General features: G+C 36.4%; 1 protein-coding gene across 5 annotated transcripts in view; it reads left to right on the forward strand.

Annotated features, from left to right (window-relative positions):
* The first annotated feature begins 314 nt into the window (after positions 1–314).
* The window catches only part of Gria2 (glutamate ionotropic receptor AMPA type subunit 2), a 139,299-nt gene continuing 112,866 nt past the window's right edge, over positions 315–26,747 (forward strand). For 4 of the 5 annotated variants that reach the window (XM_042668393.1, XM_042668395.1, XM_042668394.1 and 1 more), the window contains exons 1-2: positions 391–478; positions 999–1,139. In XM_042668393.1, the coding sequence (XP_042524327.1) occupies positions 391–478; positions 999–1,139 (229 nt within the window). Of the gene's footprint in view, positions 479–998; positions 1,140–26,747 lie in introns of all 5 variants that reach the window. The other variant, XM_042668397.1, reaches the window with a different exon arrangement.

Below are 26,747 nucleotides of genomic sequence, written 5' to 3' on the forward strand. Positions count from 1 at the left end.
GTGTGTGTGTGTGTGCGCGCGCGCGCGTGTGTGAGAGAGGAGAGAGGGAGAAGAGAGAGCGAGAGAGGGTGAATGTGTGTGAGTGCATGGGAGGGTGCTGAATATTCGGAGACACTGGGACCACAGCGACAGCTCCACCGAAAACTGCATTCAGCCAATCCTCCGGACTTCGGGAGCGGGGGACAGGGCGCAGGGCAACACGAGCCACCGGCAGGACCTGGGAGATAGGCATTCTTCTGCCTCCACTTCAGATTTTTAGCAGCTTGGTGCTAAATTGTTGTCTCAAAATGCAGAGGATCTAATGTACTGAAAAAAACGACCAGAGAAGGAAGAGGAGGAAAAGAAAAAAAAAAGAGGGGGTATTTTGTGGATGCTCTACTTTTCTTGGAAATGCAAAAGATTATGCATATTTCTGTCCTCCTTTCTCCTGTTTTATGGGGACTGATTTTTGGTGTCTCTTCCAACAGCATACAGATAGGTAGGTACCCTTTGTGCTTTGCTTTTGAATTGTGCATAATTTGGTGGTAATCTTTGTTCACAGTGGACAAATTAATTCATGTCATGTAGACTTATGTCATACCTTGACTGCATTCCAGATTTAAATTACCTAGAATGTACATGATTTTCTTGGGATGAAGCACAGGAGGAACGACTGTGTCTTTTATACAATAAAGAAAAAGGTTTTTTTCATTTTGGGTCTCCAAATTGTATTAAATCTTTCTGCCTCCCCGATGTCTCCCAGTTTGCAGGGATTCTCCAGGGGTCAGAATGCAAAGCTTAACATTGGAAGGAAAGGAGAATGACCTTTCCCAACTGCTTACCTTAACTTCAGTCTTATTCCTGTCTTGACCCCATGGCTACCTTTCGTTCGCACCCGTGAATGTGTTTATTCTTCCTGTTAACATGAATTAGACACTACCCGGGCTGCCGGGTCCCGGGGGCTCAGGCTTTCTCTCCCAGCCACTGACTCGGTTCTCTCGCTGGTTTGTTCTTTGCAGGGGGGTTGTTTCCGAGGGGCGCCGACCAAGAATACAGTGCATTTCGCGTAGGGATGGTTCAGTTTTCCACTTCGGAGTTCAGACTGACACCTCACATCGACAATTTGGAGGTAGCCAACAGCTTCGCAGTCACCAATGCTTGTAAGTCATGAATATTCATGTTTCTCCTCTCCGGGGCTGCACGCGGAGAGCTAGCGATTTCCAGTGTGGGCTGGTGTGTGTGTGTGTGTGTGTGTGTGTGTGTGTGTGTGTGTGTCGGTGTGTCGGTGTGTCGGTGTGTCGGTGTGTGTGTGTCGGTGTGTGTGTGTCGGTGTGTGTGTCGGTGTGTGGGTGTGAGTGGCTGCATTCGAGGTGCGTGCCAGGGCAGCTGTAATCTCCGGGACCCCCGCTGACTGATGGGGAGACAAACAGGGGTTCCTAGGCATTGAAGAGTGTGTGCACCAGGGTGCTGGGGAGAGGCTGGAGTTGGGCGTCTTTTTTGGGTTTGGGGATATCTCACTGGTCTTTAATGCCCCACAAAGGCTCTCCTAGCCCTCCCCTTTTGTGCGCCTGCTGGCACCCTGCCAACAGGGAACACGTTGTTCCCCAGGGCGCGCTGTGGGGCTGTTGGACAGATCCCAGGAGGGACTGCCGGAACCCTGATGCCTGAGATTCAGGCTCTACCTCTGCTCCAACTCATGCCACGGCCCCCGCCAATTCTCCTGGTCGAGGAGACAAGTTGTTACAATGTTCACAGAATTGGAATCCGGCTGTTACATAACGCCCACCAAGGGGCGCGGCGCAGCAGCGAGCTAGGCTGTGCAGGCCCAGGCCCGCGGGTGGCTGGAGGTGGTGGGGACCCGGAGGAGGTGGGAGGAGGTGGCTGGTGCGCGGGCCGCCTCTCCGGCTCTGTGAAGCTGAAGTTGAAAGGGGGAAGGGAGGGCATTCCACCGGGGCGGCCGCGGCCAGCTTGCGGTCCAGAAAAGCGAGGTACTCAGGTAGCCTGGGTCCAGCAAAGGCAGCCCAAGAGGACTCGAATTTAGTTGCAACAGGCCGAGGTTTACAATCTGAAGTCATCGATCAGCCATTTTAGTCCTTGCAGCTCTCCATGTTAGTCCTTTGCTTGCGAGGAAGGTTCCACAACTAGGGAGGAAGCTCTGTCAAAGGTCTGATAAAGCAATAGAAATCAAGCGATTAGATAACTGGAAGGGCTCAGCAGGAAGGCGTGCGCCCTTTTCCCCGCCCGCGTGGACCGTGCAGCAGTCACTGCCTGGCTCCTGGTTATCCAGTGGCCACCATTTCCTGCTGCTGGGCTAGAGTGATTCTCTCCTGAACTGATCGCAGCAGTTTTCATTTAAGAGAAAAAATTAGGGGAGGATTTTCATATGGCTCACCTCCCACTCTGGGGCACTGGATGGAGTTAGAGGAAAATTACCACAGGAGGTGCCAAACTGCCATGTCCCACATTGGACAAACAACTGGTGCCATCATTTCCCATGCTTAGCGCTAAGCACGCAGCCCGTGGGTAGCTTGATGGGACCAGGAAAGCATCCCTCTGTGTGCGACTGACTGGCACACGGATGACAAGGAGCAATTCCATTGACTCAGAACAAGGAGCTTTCTGTGGTCCTTTTAGATACTACATTTCAGTGGTTTATGAAAGACCAGTTTAAGAAGATTTTAGTGTCATGGCTTTTTTTTTTAATGTTGAAACTGAATAATGAAACTATGTGTGTGTGTGTGTATATGTTTGTAAGAGAGAGAGCGAGAGAGAGGAAGAAAGAGGCTCTTAAAGTGCATTTTTCTAAAAAGGTTACATTTCTCCCTACAAATCTTAGTGCATACCAAGTAAATACAAAATAAATTGCTTTAATTAAATTTCAAAGACTTCCATGCTTGCTCTGCATACCTATCAAAACCCAATTTCATTTAATATCAGGAAATTTCCCTTTCTTCTAAATTACTAGTTTGGCACGAAACTATCTGAAGTATCTATATATGATCACTAGTGTAATAATGCTTTGCAAAACTGAATCATAAAAACGATCATGAGTAGAGGAAGTACATTGATTTTTCAAGTGTTGCCAGCTGTAGTTTGTGAAAAGAATAGCTTGATTTGAAAAGCTGTCAAGAACAGGAGTTTATTCATTGGTAAAAAATGAGGAGAGAAACTCATGGAGAAAAGAACATATACACACACAAAATAAATCTTCCCTGATTCCAATACATGTGGTATTACTGGGATTATGTCATGGTCAAAGACTACAGGCTATGCTGCTAGATTTCGGATTTAGTCTTAACATTTTTCAAGCTGGTTTATTTTTATGCAAATTTCATGGAAATAAGATATGTAACTAGAGTGTATCCTATATTAAAATCATGTGTAATCCTGTGAGTTTTCATCTAATGAATTAATCTGTGTGATAAGCATATGTGAATTTCATTAAAAACAGCTGAACATTTTAATATAATTGATCATAGTTCTGAGGAGCTGGGATTATCACATCTTCATTTCGAAAAGACTTTTTTTTTATCAAAAAGTGAACCTAAAATAAAAATTGTACATGTCTCAGATTGCCGTCCTAGAATAATACAGAAAAAAAATCTCTTGGAGGAGCCCAATGTTTTTCAAAGATGCCCACATGGGTTTTCAGAATCTTAGCACTGTGCCCCCATGTTAGAAGCAACCTCACTGCTACAGACAACTACTGAGGCATGGTTACAAAAAGAGGGATTCTGAGCAGAATTTTCTAGAGTTAATATTATTTCATTAATTTAGAAAAATCACTTCACATTTTGTGTTTCAATTTCTTCTAGGACGTGCTAAATCTGTGAAATGGAATATTTTTTCCTTCACTTCTTCTTTTTTACTTAAAGACAATAGAAAATACGAAACTAGTTAACTAGTTTGACTCTCTTTATTGGGGGGCAAGAGAAGAGAGAAGAGAGATAAAGAAGAGAGATGTTTACTTGAATTATGACCACTAGAAAGTCAACAGTTAAGAAATGAATGACATTTCTAATGTCAAATTTATCAAGTTGAGTTTTTATCATTTAAATTCTCCTCAAGGTTTTTCTTCAATGCATATTCTTTATTTTCTCATCCTTCCTTTTAAATCATGGAAACTATGATTCTTTCCTGTGTTAAGTGGGATCAATAGTGTTAAGTATTTTAACTGCTAACACCAAGGCATCTTTTCCTTCATTTCTTCTATAAACCTAAGGCATTCTTCTCAAATTCCTTATTAAATAACATGTACCATTACTCATTTCTTAGAAGGTAGCTTGTTCTTTACTTTAACTGAGCAATAAAAATCCCATAGGATTAATTCTATGTAGTAAGAAAAGGGGTTTTATAGTTTGGTGATATAATTGGTTTACTAAATTTTATTCCTTTTCTGGAAATACTGAGTTTGACATTGAGTTAAAGATCCAAGGAGATCTACTGAATATCTTAAGGCTGTGCAAATGAAATGAAGTCGTTCTATTCTCAACTGGGTGTACATTACACCCAGCTCCCACACCTTGTTCACAGTCACAGTGAGATAATGAATATTTGTTCCTCTTTTGTTTCCATGGATACCTGAGGGAAGACCAGTTTCTTATCTCTTTCTTTCCTTCTTTTCTCTTTCACTCTCCCTTTGCTTCTTTTCCCCTTCATCCTTTTCATGTTTGCTAGAATTAGTGCTAATATTATATTTTTGATAATTGTTCAATCATATGTTCTCATTATAAGAAACTATAAAGCATAAAACCAGAAGGGAAATCGAGAGTAACATCTCTACTCATCAGCTAATATTAGCAATGAGCTTCAAGAAGACAGTCACTCATTCAAGATGTATTTATTGAAGGGCTTCTGGCTGTCAGAGACAAGATGAATGCTTTTCCTATGGTAACTCACTTTTGCTAATTCACTTTCCCCTCTATTTGCTAATAGTTCTTACTTGGAGGCCTTCATGCCTGCAGAGCAAATTGACAGTTGAGGTCTTGTCTAAGAACTTCATTTTAATGATGAAAATGAATTCCTGGAGCTATTAAACACAAATAATTTATTACAGTGACTGAAAAAATAACCCAGAATTTTACAAAAATAATACATCTGATATTATCTTTACATATACACCCCATAGTTTGCTAACGAGACCAACAGTGGGATTTTATTTTCCTGGAAAATGATGTGTTTCATATCCTAAAGAATTTTAGTAAAATGTTATGCAATGCAATTACAAAGAGCTTTTAGGAATAAAATTGTCTAAAAGGATTATAAGCATGATCTCTGATCTCATAGGATTTTTAACAGGAAATATTGACAGTCTTCACAATCTTTCTATTTTGAGAAGTAATTTTGGCAAACAGTTGTTTCCCTAAGCTAACATTAATTTAATTATTTTATATTTAAATTCCACAACATAACAAAAATAAATCCTAGAAGTATTAAATTTAGAGTCAGCAAATAAAAATCTACTCTTTCTCTAAGCCAGCAGATGGAGATGTTGGAGAAAATGTTGCTTGATAAAACTGTTGCGCACACTGAATACCTTTAAAGGAATTGGAAATAATTTTTTTTAGAAATAAAAGATGGAAATGAAATCTAATTTGGGACAATTGTTGAATTGTATTTATTAAAATACATAGAAAAAGGTACTCATTAAAATATACTGCTGAAAAAATCTTTCAATGCTTCTTTTAGAAACAGATGTCCTTAGTTGTCTTTTTTGGTTTGTTTGTTTTATTTTTGTGCTGGTCCTGTGTCTTGAAATTAGGGCCTGGGCAAAGTCCCTGAGCTGCTTTTGCTTAGGCTAGTGCTCTAGTATTTGAGCTACAGCTCCACTTCCAGCTTTCTGTTTTTGTTTTTGGTGATTACTTGGAGATAAGGGTCTCACAGACTTTTCTGCCAAGACAGACTTCAAACATGGTCCTCAGATGCTAGCTTCCTGAGTAGCTAGGATTTCAGGGATGATCCACTGGTACCCAGCTTTTTGAGGTGTATTTCTTAATATTGAACTTTAGTCATGGATCATGAAAATTGTGTATCAGTATTCATTAAATTAGTAGATGTTTTCTAAGATTTACATGAATGCAATTCTTCATGTGTGAAGGTGTTTTTGTGTATTCATAGTTAATATTTGTAGCATGTAAATAGAAGTAGGAATAGGTAGATTGGGTGAGCAATCGACTTTAGGCATTTTGTCAAGATATATAGAAAATATTAGAATTACTGGACTTGAACTCAGAGCCTGGACTCCATCCCTGAGATTTGTTTCCTAAAGGCTAATGCTCTACCACTTGAGCCACAGAACCACTTCTAGCTTTTCCTGGGTAGTTTCACAGACTTTCCTGCTCAGGCTGTCTTTGATCAGCAATCCTTGTATCTTAGCCTCCTGAGTAGCTAAGATTACAGGCATGAGCTACCAGCACCAGATTGAATTACTGTTTTTGATACATGCAAAAAAATCAGAATCATATCTGAATCAGTTTGGATGTTACTGTTTCAAGGATGAGAAATTAAAATATTTGGAAAATTATGAATGCAACCCAGATCATAACTCAGGACTCAACACTACTTTAACTACCTTATTATAATCAACCAAAATATGAGACGTAAATAGCTCTGTTATATTGAATAACTTTTTATTGAGTTATTTGCAGTCAAAGTTTTATATCACTTATTGCAAAAGAATTTCAAGAAAGTACAAGAAAGGCTGACAAAGGACACTTGTTTCCTAACAATTTTGGTATGGGTTGCTGAATAAATGAGTTTTCAGACACTGTTTGTACTTTCCTTCCTCCCTGATCCCTTTATAAATAGCAGTCATAAGATAATTAATTTGCAGAGCACATTAGATCACAAGAAGTAAAATTTATATTATAATAAGAACTATTCTTTATCAACTTTTTAAGGAAGCAAAAAGTACATTATTGTAAAAGCTAAAACCTTATGTTAGTTTAACCATTTATTTGGATACGTTTGGTCTCTGGGTAAGTTACATTTCCTATTTCCTTTACCACTGTTTTTGTTTGTTTTGTACCAGTACTGGGGATAGGGCCACATGCTTTCACTTGTCTCTTTCTTTCTAAGCTAGCACTCTGCCAATTAAGCCACACCTCAATTTCCAGCTTTTTCCTGGTTAATTAGAAAGATGAATCTCATGGATTTGTTTTCCCCAGGGTGGCTTTGAACCTTGGTCTTCGAACCCTGGTCCTCAAATCTCAGCTTCCTTAGAGGCCAAGATTACAAGTGTGAACCATTATGGCCAAGCCTATTAACTTTTCTTTTTCTTCCCTTCTCTGTGGTATCTTTGTGTCTGTCTCTGTCGGTCTGTTTGTCAAAAGAGACAGTATTTTTCTTGTGACAGTCCTTTGGCTTGAACTTAGGGCCTGGGTACTGGGCCACTTGAGCTACAGCTCCACCTCTGACTTTGTTTTGTGGTTAATGAGAGACAATAGTATCAAGAACTTTCCTGCCTGCGCTGGTTTTGAACTACAGTCCCCAGACCTTAACTTTTTGTGTAGCTAGGATTACAAGTGTGAGCCACCAAAACACAGCTTCCTTTCCTTTTTTTTTGTCGGTCATGGGGCTTGAACTCTGGGCCTGGAAGCTGTCCCTGAGCTCTTCAGCTCAAGGTGAGCACTCTACCACTTGAGCCACAGCGCAACTTCCGGCTTTCTGATGGTTTACTGTATATAGGAGTCTTACAGATTGTCCTGCTTGGGCTGGCTTTGAACCATGATCTTCAGACCTCAACCTCCTGGGTAGCTAGCATTACAGGCATGATCCACCGGTGCCTGGCACTTTCTTTTTTTTAAATTGAATTTTACTGAACATTTCTTAGATTTCATTAAAATATAATTTATTTAATTGTACTAAATTTTTGTCCAGATATCAAGGGTGTTTCTTACAAATAATTATTAAAGAGCTTGTCTCTTTAAATAATCATTAAACCTAATATATCCCATCTTTTTAGTAAAATAAGAAATTTGTTGAACTCAACAATTTAACCTATTCTACATATCAAAAAAATTTTTCAAAACAAAATATACTAATTTTGGGGAAAATGATTGTGGTTCTTTTACTGGTACTCATTAGGAATGTTAGTTTCAATTTTAATCCATTTTCAAGCATTTTATTATTTTTCATAATTTTATTTCATAACTACAGTCTTCAAATCCATATCTGCTTTGTTTACTCTTTTGATTGCTTTTCAGAATTTTACATTATAGCTTTATATAGTTTATTTACTTTTATGCTGTGTTAATATTGTCTACTAAAGTGTGAGCACAAATTGAAGAATAGAACTAATTTTATTTTAATTTATCTAAATGTGTTGTATGGTCTTCTATTGATTTTACACTGATAAATTCTAGTTAACTTCAGAAAGTTAACTGATGGAAATGAGAGAAAGATGTTCATATGGACTATGCTTATTATTGAAATAAAATGTATTATTACCAGACTCTTCATCCCGATAACAGAATATAAACCAAGCCAATATATCTAGCTTTGATAGTGAAACTCAGATTATATTGCTTGGCCTACCAAAAATTCCTTCAGTTCATAAACTTTTTGTGGTGATATTAAATTTCTGGTTTAAAATAGTTCTGTTGAAATTAAGCATTCATTTCATAATTACTCTGGCATCAGTATTTAGAGCATTGCTGTAAGATCGTGTCATGAATTTGATAATATAGATTCATTTCTTATGCATGAGCAATGCATAAGAGTAAATATTTTCAGAGTAAAGAAAAATATTTATTTGCCATTATTACAGATTGAAATTGACAGATTTTTTTCATAGTGTGAGAGACGAAGCCATGGAGACAGGGTTGTAGGAATTTAGACCTGTATTTCTTTCCTTTTCTCCTTCCTTCCTTCCTTCCTTCCTTCCTTCCTTCCTTCCTTCCTTCCTTCCTTCCTCCCTCCCTTCCTCCCTCCCTTCCTCCCTACCTTCGTTCCTTCCTTTCTGTCTCCTCCTTTCTTCCACATTCCTTTTACTTAAAGTTTGCTTAGTCTATATTTGAATCGAACTATTATAAAAGAGAAAATTCTTACCATAATATTAATTTTGACAATTTTTTGAAACTATTGTTTCCAGAGTGACATAAGAGAGAAAGGAAGCAATTTGTCTACTCAGGTAAAAATACAAATTTATGGTACTTTATCATTCTGGGATAGTGAAATAGTTTTCCTCAAAAAATACAAGGTTAAATAATGACTAAAAAGTTTAGAAACCAGGATATAGAGCACACTATTAGACTATGGATTTGGTGGGGAACATGAGCTGTGCCTGAAAGCAGTCCTTATCTCTTACCTGGAGCAGCTGAGATCTTTAAGCCACACAGCTCCTGATCATCATTGATGACACATTGCTATTTCTCTCTTCGTTTTTACTGTCCTAGGGTTTGAATTCAGGATTTGAACTTGCTAGGCAGATGCCCTACCACTTGAGACACATCTTTAGCCCTTTTCACTTTTGTTGATTTTTAAAAGAAGGATTCTCACAATACTTCATCAGCCAGCCTGAACTGTGATCTTTGTACTTTGTGTTTTTCACATATCCAAGATGACAAGAGTTCACTCTTTTACCTAGATTTTACCTGAGTTGAGATCTCACAAACTCTTTTTGTCTGAGGTGACCTCTAACTATGATCTCCCAATCTCTGCTAATAGAGTAGCTAGGATTAAGGCATGGGCCATTATGCACAAGTTAAATTTTTCCGTTTTTAACATTAATTGTAGCTATGAACAATCTTGCCCATGTAATTGTAACCCTTCTGTACAGTATTTTCACAATAAAAAAGAATTTCAAAGCAAAACAAAAAAACAATTTTTTAAAAAAAGAAAATCTATAGTTTTCACATATGCAGACGGTTAGTCTTCACATATCCAGATGAATATGGAAAAAGCTCCTTGGGTTCTTCCCGGAGGGAACATTGCCATCACACACAGCATCTCTGTTGGAAGTGTTTGGCAGTGAGGGGTGTTTCCTTGGTTGTATTACTATTTTACAACCAGAGAGGGGATTCTGACAGCATAGGCAATCAATCCAAAAGATTATCAGGAAGCCAGGTAGTTTTAGTTCTTTCGATATAGTACTATAAAACTCTCCTCTTTAGGTCTTAGGACATAGGCAAGTCAGAGTTATCATCATGCTAGTGAACAGTGATAGTTTTCTCTCCTTCTATCCTCTCCCTCTCTCCTTCTTTCTCTTATTCTCTCTCTCTCTCTGATGGTACAAGCCTTGAAATCAGGGCCTCATGCTCTTGCTAATCATGCTTGCTCATGCCAGTGTTTTACCACTTAAGACCAAACTCCAGTGTGGCATTTTGCTAGTTAACTGAAAATGAAGTCCCACAGACTTTTATGCCAGGGCTGGCTTTGAACTGAGATCTTCCATGTCTCAACCTCCTAGGTAGCTAGGATTACAGGTATGAGCTACCAGTTCCAGCTTCAGAAATCCATCTGTGAAGATCATATGAACAACCATTGAATCTTTGCAGTTTGCATTCCTGATGTCCTGGGTCAGAGATTAGCATTGGTCAAGCCCCTGGGCATTAAGTGAAATCTAGCTATCCTACTGGATGTGTGACACTGGGTAAGTCACCCATCTGTGCCTCAGCTTCCAGTTGTGCAGAGGGACACATCCATGATCAGGTATTTTGTGTGTGTGAAGATACACATACTAGTTTAGCTATGTGTATGCACAAAAGTCAGAACTTAAAAAAATATTTCATGCTATGTGGGGATCTTTACATAATTTTGATCAGCACTATCCATAAGAGGAAGAAAAAATTAGTTACTTACTGGAGAAGACATGTACTGCATTTATCCCTGGGCAGACCAAATACTGTTTGTTGACAAAGAAGAAACTAACAACTACAGAAGACACTTCAAATAATTGTGTGGTGCACTGCAACTAGAGGATAAATTTTCAAATCAGAGTATGGAGCGTCTAGCAGAGTAGTCTCTTCTTCCTGCCATCTCCAATTCTCTATTGCCTATATTTTTCATTAACATTACTGAGGTTATTAAATGAGAAAATAAACACCTACTTCCATTTGTTGGAAAGCAGTGGTTCCTTCTACCACTCCTTTACTGGGAGTTGGAAGTGCACTCTGAGCCAATGAGAAGAATGAAATGGAAGTTTCTGCCTTGAGAGAATTAATAATCTCATGTGTGTGTGTGTGTGTGTGTGTGTGTGTGTGTGTGTGTGTGTATGCATATTTTTTTCAGAGCACTTTGTTTTGTCTGCATTTCATGCACTTCTACAAGGTTTATAGAATAATTAAACTTATTATTATGTCCCACTTTTAGCTGGGGAAAGAAAACTTGGGGTGACTTGGTCAAAGCTATTGTAAATTTGTGAAATTTCCTCTACAAAACAAAATTGGTGACTTCCTGAGGCAGAACCTGTTATTCTCACTTGGCAATATAGCTGATGTGTCAAAATATACAATAGGGATGAAATTTCTGAGTCCACCTTTTACAAATCATGACATTTTCATATTGCTAGTCTTTTTTCCTCATTAAAATGGAGGTCATTATAATACATGTTCGGCAAAGTTACTGTTGGATTAGAATGACAATGGTTGTCTTACTAGTAGAGTGATTAACACCACAATTTCAGTGATTCCAAACTCCCTGTGTGTATTTTAATCCCGTGTATTTAGCCATACTCTAGATGCATAAGGGAGAAGGTTGCTGAGCTCCTTCTTTATCATTTTCAAAATAATGAACCATTATTTTAATATTCAAGGAACTCAAGGATGAAGGTTTTATTTTATCATCATTTTTAGAAAACTGCAAAACAAATGCATTCTAGGATAATTGTGGTATGTTCTTGACTCCTGTCCCTCCCCAACTCAGAAGAAAAACAAAACCTGAATATCACAGAGTTTAAAACTGAACATTGGGGATAACCTTTAGTTTGAATATCTGATACTATAAGTATTCATATATTTATATACTAATAGAATATGGTATGATTACTATATATTAGTAGATAGTATTTGATTATATTATATGATACTATATGATTATATTATATGGATACATTACATGATAATATTAGTACATTTAAATTACAAAGTGTTGGTATGATTTTTCTCATGAGTAGGGTTATATGAAAGATAGGTCAGCTTTATTATGGACTTCTTTGCTGAAGTCAGTTGTCTGCATTTTGCTGTCTAGTACTTTGCCATCTGCCTCCTGCATTTCTTCCCCAGCAGGAATAAAGAAGCTGTTTTTGTCTGATGTTCATCTGTAGAAAAGTCTGGGCCAGACGCTAATGGCTCACACCTCTGAGTTACTACTAGGTCAGATCTACTGCTAGGCTGAGATCTGAGGATCCTGGGTTGAAGCCAGACAAATCCAAGAGATTCTTATGTCAAATTAATCTTCAATAAACTAAAATTAGAATTGTGGTTTGAATGCTATATCACCAACCTTGAACGATAAAGCTAAACAAGAGTTCCAGCACTTGAATTCATGAATTCAATTCATAATACCAGCCCAGAACATTTTTTTTTAATGAGGAAGAGGAATTAAGAAAGAGTAACATAGAAGGGGTGAATTTGATGAAAGAAAATTACATGCATGTTGTCATGTTGTAAATATCACAATAAAGCCCCTTTGTACAATTAATTGGTGCTAATAAAATTCTAAATAAATATTTGGCCTTAACTTACTTTCTGAGTGAAGCAGAATGCTGGGAAGAGGCTATATCCCTTAAAATGAGTGACAATAACAATGTCCTACACATGAGCTAAATATTTTGGCCTTTATAAAATATTCACTACCTCATTCTGTGCTGACTCTCTTTATTTTAATGTTGTTTTATTTTGCTGTTAACAGCAGTTACATGAACTCTTTAATGTAGTATAGTAGGAATTCAGGTCAAAATTACTCTGCTTAAGCAAATCTGTGTATTTACAAGAAAAGGTATGATGACAGTTTTGGACTTTGCCTGAAGCAGGATGCATTTTCATAAAGCAGTAACATTCTCTTAGTGCTTTAACCTCAGTGTTTGTGGTCACCAGAAGCTTAGCATATCACTTGTCCTGCTTTTCACACTTCTTTAAACTTGTAGCTCCATACTACTCACAGCTGATTGTGTCCATAATGTATAAGTGAGAAAGAACAAGATAAGCCTTTTTGTTAGAAATTATTGATGAGTAAGAAGGCTTTTCTTTTTTTTTAATTAAAATATAAGACCAAAATTTTTATTTAGTTTGGCTAGAACTTTATAATATACAAACACAGACAAGGGATTATTCTATTAGCTGCAAGCAATGAAGAAACCTAGAGATTACTGTTTCAGAACAGAAACAGAAACTTTTTGCTGATTTCCTCTGCATTAAATTTCTCCTATTTAAAACACCACTGGGACTGTATTTCAAGATAAAGAAGCAATTGTTTTGCATGAAATTTTTATGCAATATAAGTAAGTTCATGCATTCAAATTTTTCAAATTCATTCTCAAAAAAGTATTACTTTTGCATCAATTTTTATCACATTGTGTTCTTGTTTCCAGGGTGTCCTCTGTGTGTGTGTGTGTGTGTGTGTGTGTGTGTGTGTGTGTGCACGCACGCGCGTGTGTTTGGTGTGTGTATCTGTTGTCCTACAAAAATACATATCTCCTATACTTAAATATTTTACTATACTTAACTTTGTAACTTTAAAATCATGAAACCACCACCATAACAATGATATGAATATAACATTTTTAAGTTTCTTCCCTTGTTAAGAACAATTAACAAAAGATCCACCACTGTGATAAAATCTAAAATGCATTGTACAGTGGACTTAACTATCTCCAAGGATCTATTTATCTTTTATGGCAACAAATACATTCTCTCTCTCTCTCTCTCTCTCTCTCTCACACACACACACACACACACACACACACACACACACACATACATACACACCACATATATATTAACAGAATTGAAAAATAAAAGGGAAGAGATGGGTCTAAGGGGGTTGAAGATGTTAAAGTGGTGACATAGACTGCATTGTATACATAAGCTGCATTGTATACATAAGCTGCTTTGTTAAATAGCTTTAAAAAATTCAATACCTAACCTAAAATCAAGGTAAGTAAGGTTAGGGGTAGGGTGGAAAGGGTGAGTGAGAATACGTGGCATTGATCAAGGCGCACTGTATTCATAAACTGCTTTGATGAATGACAACTCCTTTGCACAATTACTTAAAGATAATAAAATATTCAATAAAAATACTTTATGCAAAAGAAACAAGTCAGACACAGAAAAAGTCAATGTCAATATGCAGCCACAGGGGTGGGGGGGGGGGAGTGAGGAGGGGAGGGGGGGGCAGAAGAACTCAGGTTTCGGGAACAACAGACCCGAAGACCCGAAGCAATTCCTGAAGTTGGATCCTGAGTTCCCATTAACAAGCATTTTTATTGAGTTTAGTACAGGAGGTGAGGACTGAAGATATGGGCAAAGGCTAGGGTTACAATCATTAACATGAGGCATAGTTTCCATGCAAGTCATTATTGACTTCCTTATCGAGGAAGCTGGAGAGAAACAATAGACATTCCAACATTAACACAGACTCCCATCTTAAACACACTTAGAGTAGTAATTTGAGCCTCTGTATTGCCTAGACTACTGGATCTTTCCAGGGCTACAGCCTCCAGCTCTCTGGGCGCTTTACTGAAAGATTGGTGTTCCAATCTCTCAGCCACTTCAGACCTCACAGCTTGGCAATAGGACTCTTCACAAGTCAAAAATCAAAATCATTGAATAGAATGGCAGTCATGTTATTATGGAGATAGAGGCAGACCTGGGAAGGTGTTATTCGAATAGTGTAATATTTCTAGTTGTAAAAGATGAATAAGTCTTTTCTTTACAGCCAAAGAAGTAATTAATCTTGGTAGTCACATAGTTTTCTTATTGTGTTAGAATGTGTAGTCATTGTTGTAGATCATGTATAAACGTTATTCTTTGCCTTGGAAGTGGATTCGAATAAAAATATATTAATCAGAACTGGTAATTCCAAATTTTATGAGGAAAAAGTAAAAAAAAAAAAAAAAAAAAAGACTCTTGGTGTTGTTTGTCCTAAAATATCTGATTTAGAATATGCTTTAGGAGCAAATTGTTGTCCAATTGAAGACATCAAGTAATATCCTTGCTAAATGAGGCTATTAGTTGTAGTGCTAATTGCATCGTTGTCAAAAACAATTTCAGTCTTTGAATCATATTTGGACATGACAAATTATATTTTATTTTGTATATGCGTATTCCCTTTCATGGACAGAATCGTTTTAATTTAGTTTTTGTTTTACAGGATCTCCCTGTGTAGCCTGGGTTGTTCTTGAGCTACTCAGCTCAGATTAGCTTCCTTGCCTCAGTCTGGGCTCTCATTTCAACCTGAGTTCATTTGTGCTATAGAAATTGTTAGAGGTCCATGCTTTCACTGTATTTGATGTTGGTATAATTTGTGGAGGGGAAGGGAAAAAAAACGAATCGTTTAACTAGGGATACAGGTGGACCCATTGTAACAATGAGATATACAAGTCGTTATGTCGAAAAACGAATTTTACAACTTTGGTGGGGGGTGGGGGGAGGGTCGGGTGGGGAGAGGAGGGAGTATGGGAAGGGATGGGAAGGGGAAACAGAGGAGGCAACAATGCTTGATAAGAAATGTACTAGTGGGGCTGGGAAGGTGGCTCAGTGATAGAGCGCTTGTCTTGCATGCCTGAGGCCCTGGGTTCGATTCCTCAGCACCACATAAGCAAAAAGAAAAAAGCCGGAAGTGGCGTTACGGCTCAAGTGGTAGAGCGCTAGCCTTGAGCTGAAGAACTGAGGGACAGTGCCCAGGCCCAGAGTTCAGGCCCCAGGACCGGGCCCCTCCCCCCCCAACCAAAAAAAAAAAGAAAAGAAATGTACTAGTTATCTTGCCCATGTAATTGTAACTCTTCTGAATGGTATTCTCACAAAATAAATAAATAAATTAATTAATTAATTAAATTAATAAAAACTTAAAAAAAGATGAATTTATGTGGATGATACTATTTAAGTATAATAAGTACTTTTGTGAAGAAGCAAGTTTTAAGTACTCCAATAGTATTAAAATGTGTTTTGTAATGTTTATACATTCAGCTATTTTGGATAGCCTTAGAAACATGAATAACTTGCTAGCATCTCAAAATATTAAAACAGATGATATATACTCTAAACTTTGATTTTTATAACATTGTGAACATTTCTGGTAGAAAAACACAATTATCTGAAAAACTTGATACAGTTTTCAATGTTTAGAAAGTTATAAAAGGAAGTTAAAATGTGTTTTTAAAGAGGCTTAGTAAGAACACCACCACACACTGTGGTATTCAGGTAAAGGGTAGGTTTATTCATCGTTCTGGCTGGCACCAGACCAGGATGGCAACCCCATGCGACTGAGAAAGAGGGTGCCTGACTCTTGGTCATGCCTTATCTAGGGTAGGGCTGAGGAAAGGTGTGGCCAAGTAAAGGGAGGGGGTCCCAGGTGGGAGAAGGGTGTGGCCACATCGTATCCAGAAGTGACATCAGTGGATGCAACCTCTTCCAGCTGTGCCAGTTGCCTAGGTAACGCAGGTACTGGGCGGAGACTTGGCTGTGAGGAAGGCGGGGTCTGCTAGCCGTCCAGGAACTGAAGTTACAAAATGCTTATTTTCAGCTATAGCTATTTATTTTAGGTGAGTAGGGATTTAAGATATTAGAAGAATTCATTTAGTTTCTTTATAAAAATTGTGGTAGAAAGAACTCATGCATATGGCAATGGAAACACTACAAAAGGAGATATAGTAAATAAATATTGAATCCATCTTCCACCTTCACTTTTCTGAGGTAATTATCCTCAGAGGTTTCTAGACATAGAAGTATTATACACATTGCTTCATGTCTGCTGCCTGAGTTGTTTGCTAGGCTTAGCTTGCCCAGTTGGAGCTATAGCACTTGAGCCATGCTTCCAGCCCAAGTGATTGCTAACTATTTGAAGATGGAAAGTCACAGATGTCACAGACTTTTCTTTCATTGCTAGCTTCAAACCACAATCTTCCAGAGAAAATAAAATGACAAATGTGAGCCACCAGCATCCAGTACAATACTTGTTGTATTTGTATAGATTGCCCTTCTTCTGTGTCGTGAACAGGATAGCAGCCTGTTATTCTGCCTCTCTTTTGTTGATTATTTTCTTTCTACCTTCCGTACTTTCTCTTTTATTTATTTTTTGGTGTTGGGATGGAACCTAGAACCTAGTACATGCTGTGCCACTGAGTTATATCTCCACAGTACATCTATTTTAATAATTTGTTCAAGCGAGAATAAATTGTAATAAGTGAAATTCGTAGGCAAATGTGTTTGCATTTCCAAGTCTGCTAGATTGCGTTCTTTTTTTTTAAGGCCTGTCAATTTAAATCCTACCCAGAATGCATACAAGTGTTTGTTTCTGCCTGTTCTCATTGTTGCTGCTCACATTCAAGTTTTTAAAGCTTTGCCATGCTCATTGCTGAATTTTATAATGAGGAAACAACCTACGTATGTCTATGAGTACAGACTACGAGATGGGGAGCACAAGACTACGTCCATAGGTAGAGTTTGGCCCAATTTTAATTTAGATATCATGATATATGTTATGATGTGATGTGTGTGTGTATCTGTGTCTGTGTACACGCACTTTTTTTCCTTTTATGTTTGCAGCTTTTTGTTGTTGTTGTTTGTTTGTTTGTTTTTTGGTACTGGTCTTAGAGCTTGAACTCAGGGCATGGATAGTGTCCCTGAGATGCTTTCCTCAAGGATAGCCAGTACTCTACCATTTTGATCCACAACCTCACATGTGGCTTTTTTAGTGCTTAATTACAGATAAGAGTTTCACAGAAGTTCCTGCCGAGGCTGGCTTCTTGCTGAGATCCTCAGATCCGAGCTTTCTAAGTAGCTAGGCTTACAGAAGTGAGCCACCAGTGCCCAGGCAGGGACCTCCTGCCTTGTTTTTTTTTGAATCACAGTTGGCTCTTTTTAAGAATAATCACGATTTCAGCTGATAATTTTTATGAATACTAATATATTTAATTTTAATTAGCAAAGTTTAGAAATTGTTTTACTGCCTCAGGATATTTATCTCTTGCTTAGAAACACTTTTCCCACTTATGATTATTGAGAGAAAATTTCCTATGTTTCTGTTGCTTGTCCATCCTATTTTTACTTCTTATTTTGACTTCTTGATTCAATATATATTTGACTCAAGTGAGTTTATTTGATATATACTCCAGAATATCACAATAGTATTTTTTCTAACACCGTTAATTCAAGTGTCAGAACATAGAAAAATCATTTTTTTCTTTATTGAATTTGAAATCTATCAGATTTTCTTTTTAAGTAAATAATATATTAAGGAGATAACAGCAAGCAGATATTTACACAGAATAAATTGACAAGTTAGTCTTTTGTTATACATAAAGGAATATTAAAAAAAGTGCCATTTATTTCCTGAGAATACTGTCTTCATAAATTGTGCTTTTATATTACTGTGGTTTCAGATCATTTAAAGAAGATATCAGACTTTGAACATTAACTGAACCCTGAGGGATAAATAAAAGACACTGTAATGCTTTGCAGCTTGCAACATTAAGTTACTTAATTGGACTGCTAGTTTTGACTATTTCCTAACCTCTACTAACTTTTACCTAATGAATTATGGCTGTGACATAGATTTTGAATATCATGTGGAAGTCAATTCATTGTATCAGTTAATATTTGGTCACAAATAAAGTATTAAAATCAAAGGCCATAGTCTACATGCAATAGAGAAGGCAAATGACTCTGATCTCCCTGGCTTTGCTTTACTAACGCAATTCAATTTTTTTCTGGTTTGGAAAACCAGTTGTGTTCTCTATCTAAAACCACATATGAACCTACACATGCATGAATCTGATTTCAACTTTAACCTTAAAAAACCTTAAATAAAATATATAAATCTGTTCTGCTCACCTATTGGATCAAGAAATAAACTGTGTATTTTTGGTTCAAAATCAGAGAAATGGGTAAAGGTTTAATGATCTTCTTTGATGGGAACTCTGAAATCAGTGTGGGCTTACTGATGGGAGTAGTGGCTAAAGGCCTTGAGATATCCTTTCTAGCACAGGCTCTTCAATGAATATTAAAGTGGAAACGTTTTTAACTTTCATTATAATTTAAAGCTGGGCTCTAGCCATTCTTTTATTTACTAATATAGCCTTTGCTGTGTAAAATTATAGAATATTTTGTCTGGTTAAAGACAGCCCTATGTTTAGATCAATAATTTTCTGCTAAAATTTATGCAAACATTTTAAATTATTAAATGTCTTGCAAACACTGGCATAATCTCATTGCTTATACAGCTCAGTAATATTGTTCAAAAATCATTATAAAAACTCTCTAAAACTCTGATAATAATAGTCTTTCTGCTTATAAAAGACATAATAAGGCAGAAAATTTGGAAAATGTGAAAAAAATTACCCAAGAAATAATTACTTGTTAGTATATACATATGTGTTTTAACACACTTTTATGTGGCATTAGAGCCATTTGAAAATTTAATTTGTATGGCTTCATAATGCTTATGCAAATGATTTAATTACCCAGCTCTTATATTTGTAGCATTTTAGAGTCTTATTTTATCAATTAAAATATTATTGCAAACAAGTCTTCTGCATATATTGTATACATTTTCATATATGTATTTCCTAATTTTTGATAAGTAAAATATAATTATTTTGACAAGTGCTATTGAATAAATATTTTTCATTGACACTAAAAAACAGATGCTACTTATTTATTTATTTTTATTTATTTTATTTATTACTGGTCTTCGTGCTTGAACTCAGGGCTTAGGCAGTGTCCCTGAGCTTTTGTACTCTCTCCTGAGTAGCTGGAATTACAGATGTGAGCCACTAGCACCTGACTCCAACTTATAATTTAGCCAATTATAATAAAACTTATACTCTCTCATACCCTCAACATAATTTTTACATGAAATGTATTCTTATAGATTTGATAGAAAAAATCTTTTTAGCTAAATAAAAGCATTCTTATCATTTTATAAAAAAGATATTAAAGGCTTTTGTCCAATTTTCATTGTCATCTTGGTAGTTTTTTTCTAGTGGATTTGTATAGAGTTATTTATTCAAGAGTGTTGTGGCAGAGAATTATGTATCCAGGGACTTAATTCTTCTGCTTAGGGAGGACCATGTCACTTCAGCTGACAACTCAAATGGCTATACCAGCTTCCAGGGAGGAGAGACTTGGCCTCCTAGTGTTCTGAATACGACTGCATATTAGTGAATGCTAATAATGGTCATATTATCTCTTGCCAGTCAACTTATTTAATCTTCCACCTTGAGGATATTATTTTTTCTTTCACTTTGTATAATATTGCTTTATAGAAATTAGTTTTTCAGAGATGTGTGAATATCATCTTAAAAACTCCAGAGAGAGAAAATGAGAGAATAGAAAACAATCAGCTGGTGTCATCTAGACCTAACTATCTTTTAATAACATTTATATTGTCATCTTTATCTTGCCTATTGCTTTTTACTATAGTTTATAATAATATAGGTGAAGCATTTCTTATTTTGACAGTGATAAATAATTGTATTTCCAATGTGTGTGTATATATATATATACAATTATGTGTATCTATGCACACAATTGCCTAATTTGTGTGTAAGAGAATAGAAGAATATGTATATATAAATAATATAAATAGGTTATAACAGATATAAAAGAATATGTATATCTATAGATAACAATATATGTTTATGTAGACATATATATTGTAAATCTATATTATTTTAATGGAATCAGTGATAGCCATTTTTTCCCTCTGGTAAGATAAGGTATTACTACCTGTTTTATGATAGCTCAATTAGTCTCTTCAGACTAAAATGGATCTGTTTATTTAAGGAGATAAATCAGAATAAAAATTATAGCCTGATTGAATAAATGAAAGAAGCTAGAAAAAAAAAAGTACAAAAATAAAAGGGGTTGAATTATAATGGCTCAAGTGAAAATCAACTGCCTGATAAGAGCAAGGCCTGGGATTCAAATACAGTACCACAAAAACTTCCAAAATTTTTATTTTGCTACTTTTTTATTGCTTAGAATATTCTATTTTCTCTTCATTATCATTTATATTCTTATTTGACATCATGATTTATATTTATGCTTTTATCATATTAATTTAGATTTGTATCACATTTTTTTTCTATACACATTTTAGAAATACCTTGGAGTTTCTAGCCATCTTATTGTTCTTTTTGAAACTGGTAACTGACTCACACTTGAATTATTCTCATCATCTGTCACCAGATGTTTGAGAATTCTCATCACTGTTTCTTTGTTGATTTATTATCTCTCTTCTCAAAGTTCTTAGATCTTTTTTTATAGTCTCCAAAAATGTTATATTGATATATCTAGAAGGGAATTAAAAAAAAATCTTTTGGAGCCAGGCAACAGGTTTTCATGCCTGTAATCCAAGCTACTCAGGAGACTGAGATCTGAGGATTGGGGTGAGAATCCAGCCCAGGCAAAGAAGTCCCTGAGAGACTCTTGTTTCTAATTAACCAATCAAAAACCACTGTGGCTCAAGTGGTAGAGCACTAGTCTTGAGTACAAAGAGGCTCAGACTGAGTTCAAACCCCACAACTGCCAAAAAAATCTTTTAGGCAAAAACAATCTGTGGAAACAGACTGTCTCTGAATATCTGAAAAATACTTGGAAATAGGCCATTTGCCATTTTACATTTGTCCTTGTTTCTATTTGACTATTTTCCTACTTGAAATTTTCCCATCTCACTTAGAATGTACTTAATATAATATTCAAACTTATTTATAGATCATCAATCATGGTTTGTGACATTTAGTTTTTGATATCATTTATATATGATATATAAAATGTATAACAAATATGTATCATTTATATATCATGTAGCATATTATAACATATATTCTATATCATCTAATATGATATATATCATTTATATATTATGCTATGTATAAGTGACATTTATCACTAATATATATTTGATACCATATATATTACAACTAAGCTAAATTAGGTAACATCTATTCATTTCCTATAAATACATCTAATCACTTCCAGGAATGTTTTAAAGAATTACATTAAAATAACATTAAACCAAGTCTTATATTTTATTTTTTCCCTTTCTGGTCATGATTACTGACTATTTACATGTAACTTTGAACTTTGGTTTTCTTGTTTGATGCTTCCTACACCCTGAATTAGATCCTACAACCCTGAATTAGATAGTATTAAACCATTGTCCTAGGGTAAATAGATTCCTATGAGCCTCTTATCACAAGCTTTCCTCAAAGCCTCAGTAGATTTTCTTATTTATATGTGTGTCTGCTTATAAACACATTTAATACGGGTTGCTAATTCATTAACTCATGACCAGCAGCACTGTAATTTAGGCCTTAAGGGAGATTATCCCCCACCTCCCCATTTTTTTCTGTAGGGCACATTCCAGCTTTCTTATGCTTGGGAATGCCAGCAAGCACTTCAGCTCTGTGCTTGGGGACAATGTTAAACAGCCCAATCACCAATGGGGAATGCAAAAATGCAAAATGCTTGGCACTAAATAGACTGCCTGGGGACACTTGTTTACGGTATGGGGGCTGAGTTCCTTTGCTCCCATCTCAGCTGAGAGAATGGGTGTGGGGCATCTCAGTGTTCAGTACTGTGCACATGTTGATTAATGACTATGAATAGGCTTATAATTGATTGATAACATGTTTGATTTTAGGGTTACAAATAAATGTTAGCGAGCAGACTAATTGTCACATATAAAATCTGAATAAAGACAGCCAGTTCTGGCCATCCTAATAGCTTTATTTTTAGTCATCTGATTGAGTTTCATGGATTTCTCCTAGCTTTGAAATGTTTGCAATTAACTATACTGAAAAGCTTCATGGATTTGAAAGGATTTGGATCTGAATCTGACTCTTAACTATATAAATGAAGTCAAAACTAAGTGAAAACTAAATGAGAATTATATGAACTCTGACTACTAATCATTCTTTCTGTCTGCGGTAAAGGATGGGGATAACTACTGGGGAGATGGTAGTGGAAAAAAATATAAAGAAGGCAATGATTTCATGGAATCTCCATTAAAATGGAATGCCATTAACAAGTGAGCAAACAAGTATGTTGTATGCTTTACAGCATACATAGGTATGGAAGGGAAGAAGTGGAGGAGGGTATCACGACAGGCTAAGTGAGGAAGGGTGCTGAAAGGTGAATCTGAGGTGAGACAGGACAGATGAGAGCCAGCCAGACAGAAGAGCTGGGGAAAGAGCCTCCCTGCAGAGGGAACAGGAAGCCCAAGGCTGGAATGGGAAAAGTCTGGGAGTGAGTGATTTGTATGGCATAGAAAGCCAAAGCTGTTGGAGGACAGTGAGCAAGCAGCACAGCAAGCTGGAAGCAGAGATCAGCAGGAGGCTGAGCAAGCCTCTTTTGCTTATGTTTTATGTCAATTTAGCATCCACATATTATTTCAAACTGTAAGGCACACAATAAAGCAATGACCAGATCGTAACCTGTAAACTGTTTAGCTCCATAAGTGCAAATATCAGTAACAATATCCAGACGGAAGAGGCAAAAAGCAATTTCTGTATTCAGAGAATCATTAAACCAAGAACTGGGTGTTCAGACCTATGAATGCTATGCAGGAGGCTGAGATCTGAGGCTTATAGTTCAAACCCAGATTGGGCAGGAAAGTCTGTAAGACTTATCTCCATTTAACTACCAAAAACCCAGAAGTGGAGCTGTTGCTCAGGTGCCGGAGGTCCAGCCTTGAGCAAAAAGGCTAAGGGACAGCTCCAGGCTCTTAGTGTAAGCTCCTGTACCAACACGCGCGCGCGCACCACACACACACACCCCAAAATAAAATAAATAAAAAGAAAAAAATTAAATTAAAAATATTATTTCAAGAGGACAAAATGAAAAATGTGTTTTTTCATTAAAAAACGAAACAAAATATAAAGGACTGAGGAAAGGTTGTTCAGTTTTAACAACTTTGATGAAGTACATTTGACGATAGCAGATACAAAGATGTAAGGTCTGTTGTGTAGTGTAAAGGCCCTTTAGTATCAACTGGAGCTTACTTATAACTTACATCTCAGAACTCCTACATTTTCCTCATTTGCTGCTGTGACTAATTTCTCCACTACAAATCTGCAAACTGACATCAAAACTCTTTTTTGGGACTGTTGGAGGAAGTCACAGGCTGGCTGTCCTGGTCTCTGCAACCTCGTTTTCCTTGTTGGCTCTGAAGGCGGGGGTGGGGTCACAGGAGATTCTTCCTGTGCATACCTAAGTCTTTGGGTTCATGAATAACCTTCACTCTGAAAGTCAGTCAGGAGGAAAATGTGAAATTTAATTTGCTTCTCTTCCTTTCTGTTCTCATTCCATTTGTCTTTGGTTCAAGATATAGCTTCTTAAAAAATGCCTATCAGAATCTTAGTTTCTAATGTATATTTTTCCCAATTCAGTTGCCTAATGAACTAAAATAGTAATCTATGCACAATGAATGAAATACTTTTGGACAGAAAATGATAGCCCACTTCCAGACTGAAGTTTTTGCTTTAAGGATACTAACACCTGAAGGGAGGTGGTGATTCTTCTGATTATTTCCAAACTCAACTAGCATTTTTATTTCCAGCTCATAATATGGTGGAATCATATACTTCTGGGTTTAATCTTTGCTACCAGGCTTAATCATCTGTGCAAAAAACTCTGACTCCATTGTGAAAGAAGCACTCTGCTTGTTATGCTTTTTTTTCCTTATCTGAGTGATAAAAGACTGAAAGTTACATGTCACTCAGAGAGACAGAGTCCAAGCAAAGAGCAGTCTCTTAAATCTTTTGTCTTGTAAGAATATTTATATTTTCAGAGTTGGTTAAGAACAGAGACTTTTTCAGGCAATTGATAAAAACACAATGCTTTACAAAATTGAAAGATTAAGGGAAACTTCCTTATTTGTCTAGAAACCTAAGAAAAATGAAATCCAGCAACACCAAAAACAACAAAAGACCTTGGAATCCCAGGATAGATGTTATGCTAAGTAGTACAAATAAGAAATTATTAGTCTATTGTAAATGTTCTCAGCAAAACTCCAAGACTTGTGTTTGACCATTTCATCACAAAATAAATCTAGTCCAGAAATATTGCCATAGGCCTAAATGAATTTGTTTCTACATTATTTTAAACTTTTCTTTTAGTCAAAGGACAGAAGGACTAGAAGGACAGAAACCCTGATCCCTTAGTGTGACAGGATGTCAGATACTAGAAACAAATCATTATATTTTATGTGAAGGAAGCCAACTCTTAACTTCTTCAAGAATATGGATATATTTTCAGATTCATTTTTCTCCTCATGTATAGTCTATTCAAACGTTGCCTTATTAAAAAATAAAAAAGAGGGGCTGAGAAGGTGGCTCAGTGGTAGAGTGCTTGCCTTGCATGTATGAGGCCCTGAGTTTGATTCCTCAGCACCACATAAACACAAAAAGCCCAAAGTGACGCTGTGGCTCAAGTGGTAGCGCACTCACCTTGAGCTGAAGAGCTGAGGGACAGTGCCCAGGCCCAGCATTCAGGCCCCATGACTGACAAAAAAAATAAAATAAAAAAGAATTAAGACCTAAAGCATTAGAGATGATTTCTAGTTAATTTAGATGGTAGTAGAAGTACACAATTTGTTCAAGATAATTTGTATGCTGGTGAAGACATCACAATATCATATTGTGTTTTGAAATAACTTCATCATGTTGAGGATACGCATTTAGTATCTACTCAACCTCTGATTTGTGAATTTTGTGCTTTTTCTATTATTCTTGTTTGATTTGAAATCTCAAGTCTGCAACACATTGTTGTTGCTATCTGTTATTGGATTGGTAGTTAACCTTTTTTGACTTCAAGTACTTTGTACAATTTCAATAATGTGATTTTTTTTTCTAAAAAAGTCATATACATCATTACAAAAAGAGTTCAACCAAAGTAAATGTACTTTCTGAATACATTTTACTTCTCTGTAGTAGCTATTATATGAAATTAATATAAGCAATGATGAAGATACATGTCAAATTTTTCCAAGATTTAGTTTTCATACATATTTAATTATCTATGTTTATGTTTTATATATCAGTATCATTATCACTGTCTTCCAATATTTACATTATAGACTCAAGTGGATTTTAGGTTTATAGAGTTTTGTTTTCTTTTAAATATTAAATTTGAAAACTATTTAGAACTTTTTCTTGTAAGTGCAGATGAGGTGTGTATTTTATATACTTTGGAATGTCATATTGTGAAATGTGCTATTTTTTCATACTTTCATAGAGATTTTTACTTCTGAGGTTCTGGATTGATTTTTCTTACAGAAACACTGAGTTTTTTAATTACTATTTTTAGAATCTGAACCCTCAAATAGAGGTCTAACTCTATGGTTGTATGGCTCTGTGAGGGTGAGGTCCAGCCACTCACCCCCATACATCAGTTAAGGAGATAACAGTGATGAAGAACAGAGAAAAGATTTATTATATGACATAGACATGCTTTAGGAAAACAGAGAATGATTACTTGAGCCAGTCTTCAGGGTAGAGACATGAATTGTAGGTTTAGACAAAGGAAGAATTAAGGCTGGACAAGAAGTTACATACTTAAGAAGTTAACATGTGGCCAAAGATGTGGTCCAGGTTGTCATTGTCTCAG

Source organism: Dipodomys spectabilis, unplaced genomic scaffold (genome assembly GCF_019054845.1).
Source record: "Dipodomys spectabilis isolate Male_0828 unplaced genomic scaffold, ASM1905484v1 ptg000436l, whole genome shotgun sequence".
In the NCBI taxonomy this organism is placed as follows: domain Eukaryota; kingdom Metazoa; phylum Chordata; class Mammalia; order Rodentia; family Heteromyidae; genus Dipodomys; species Dipodomys spectabilis.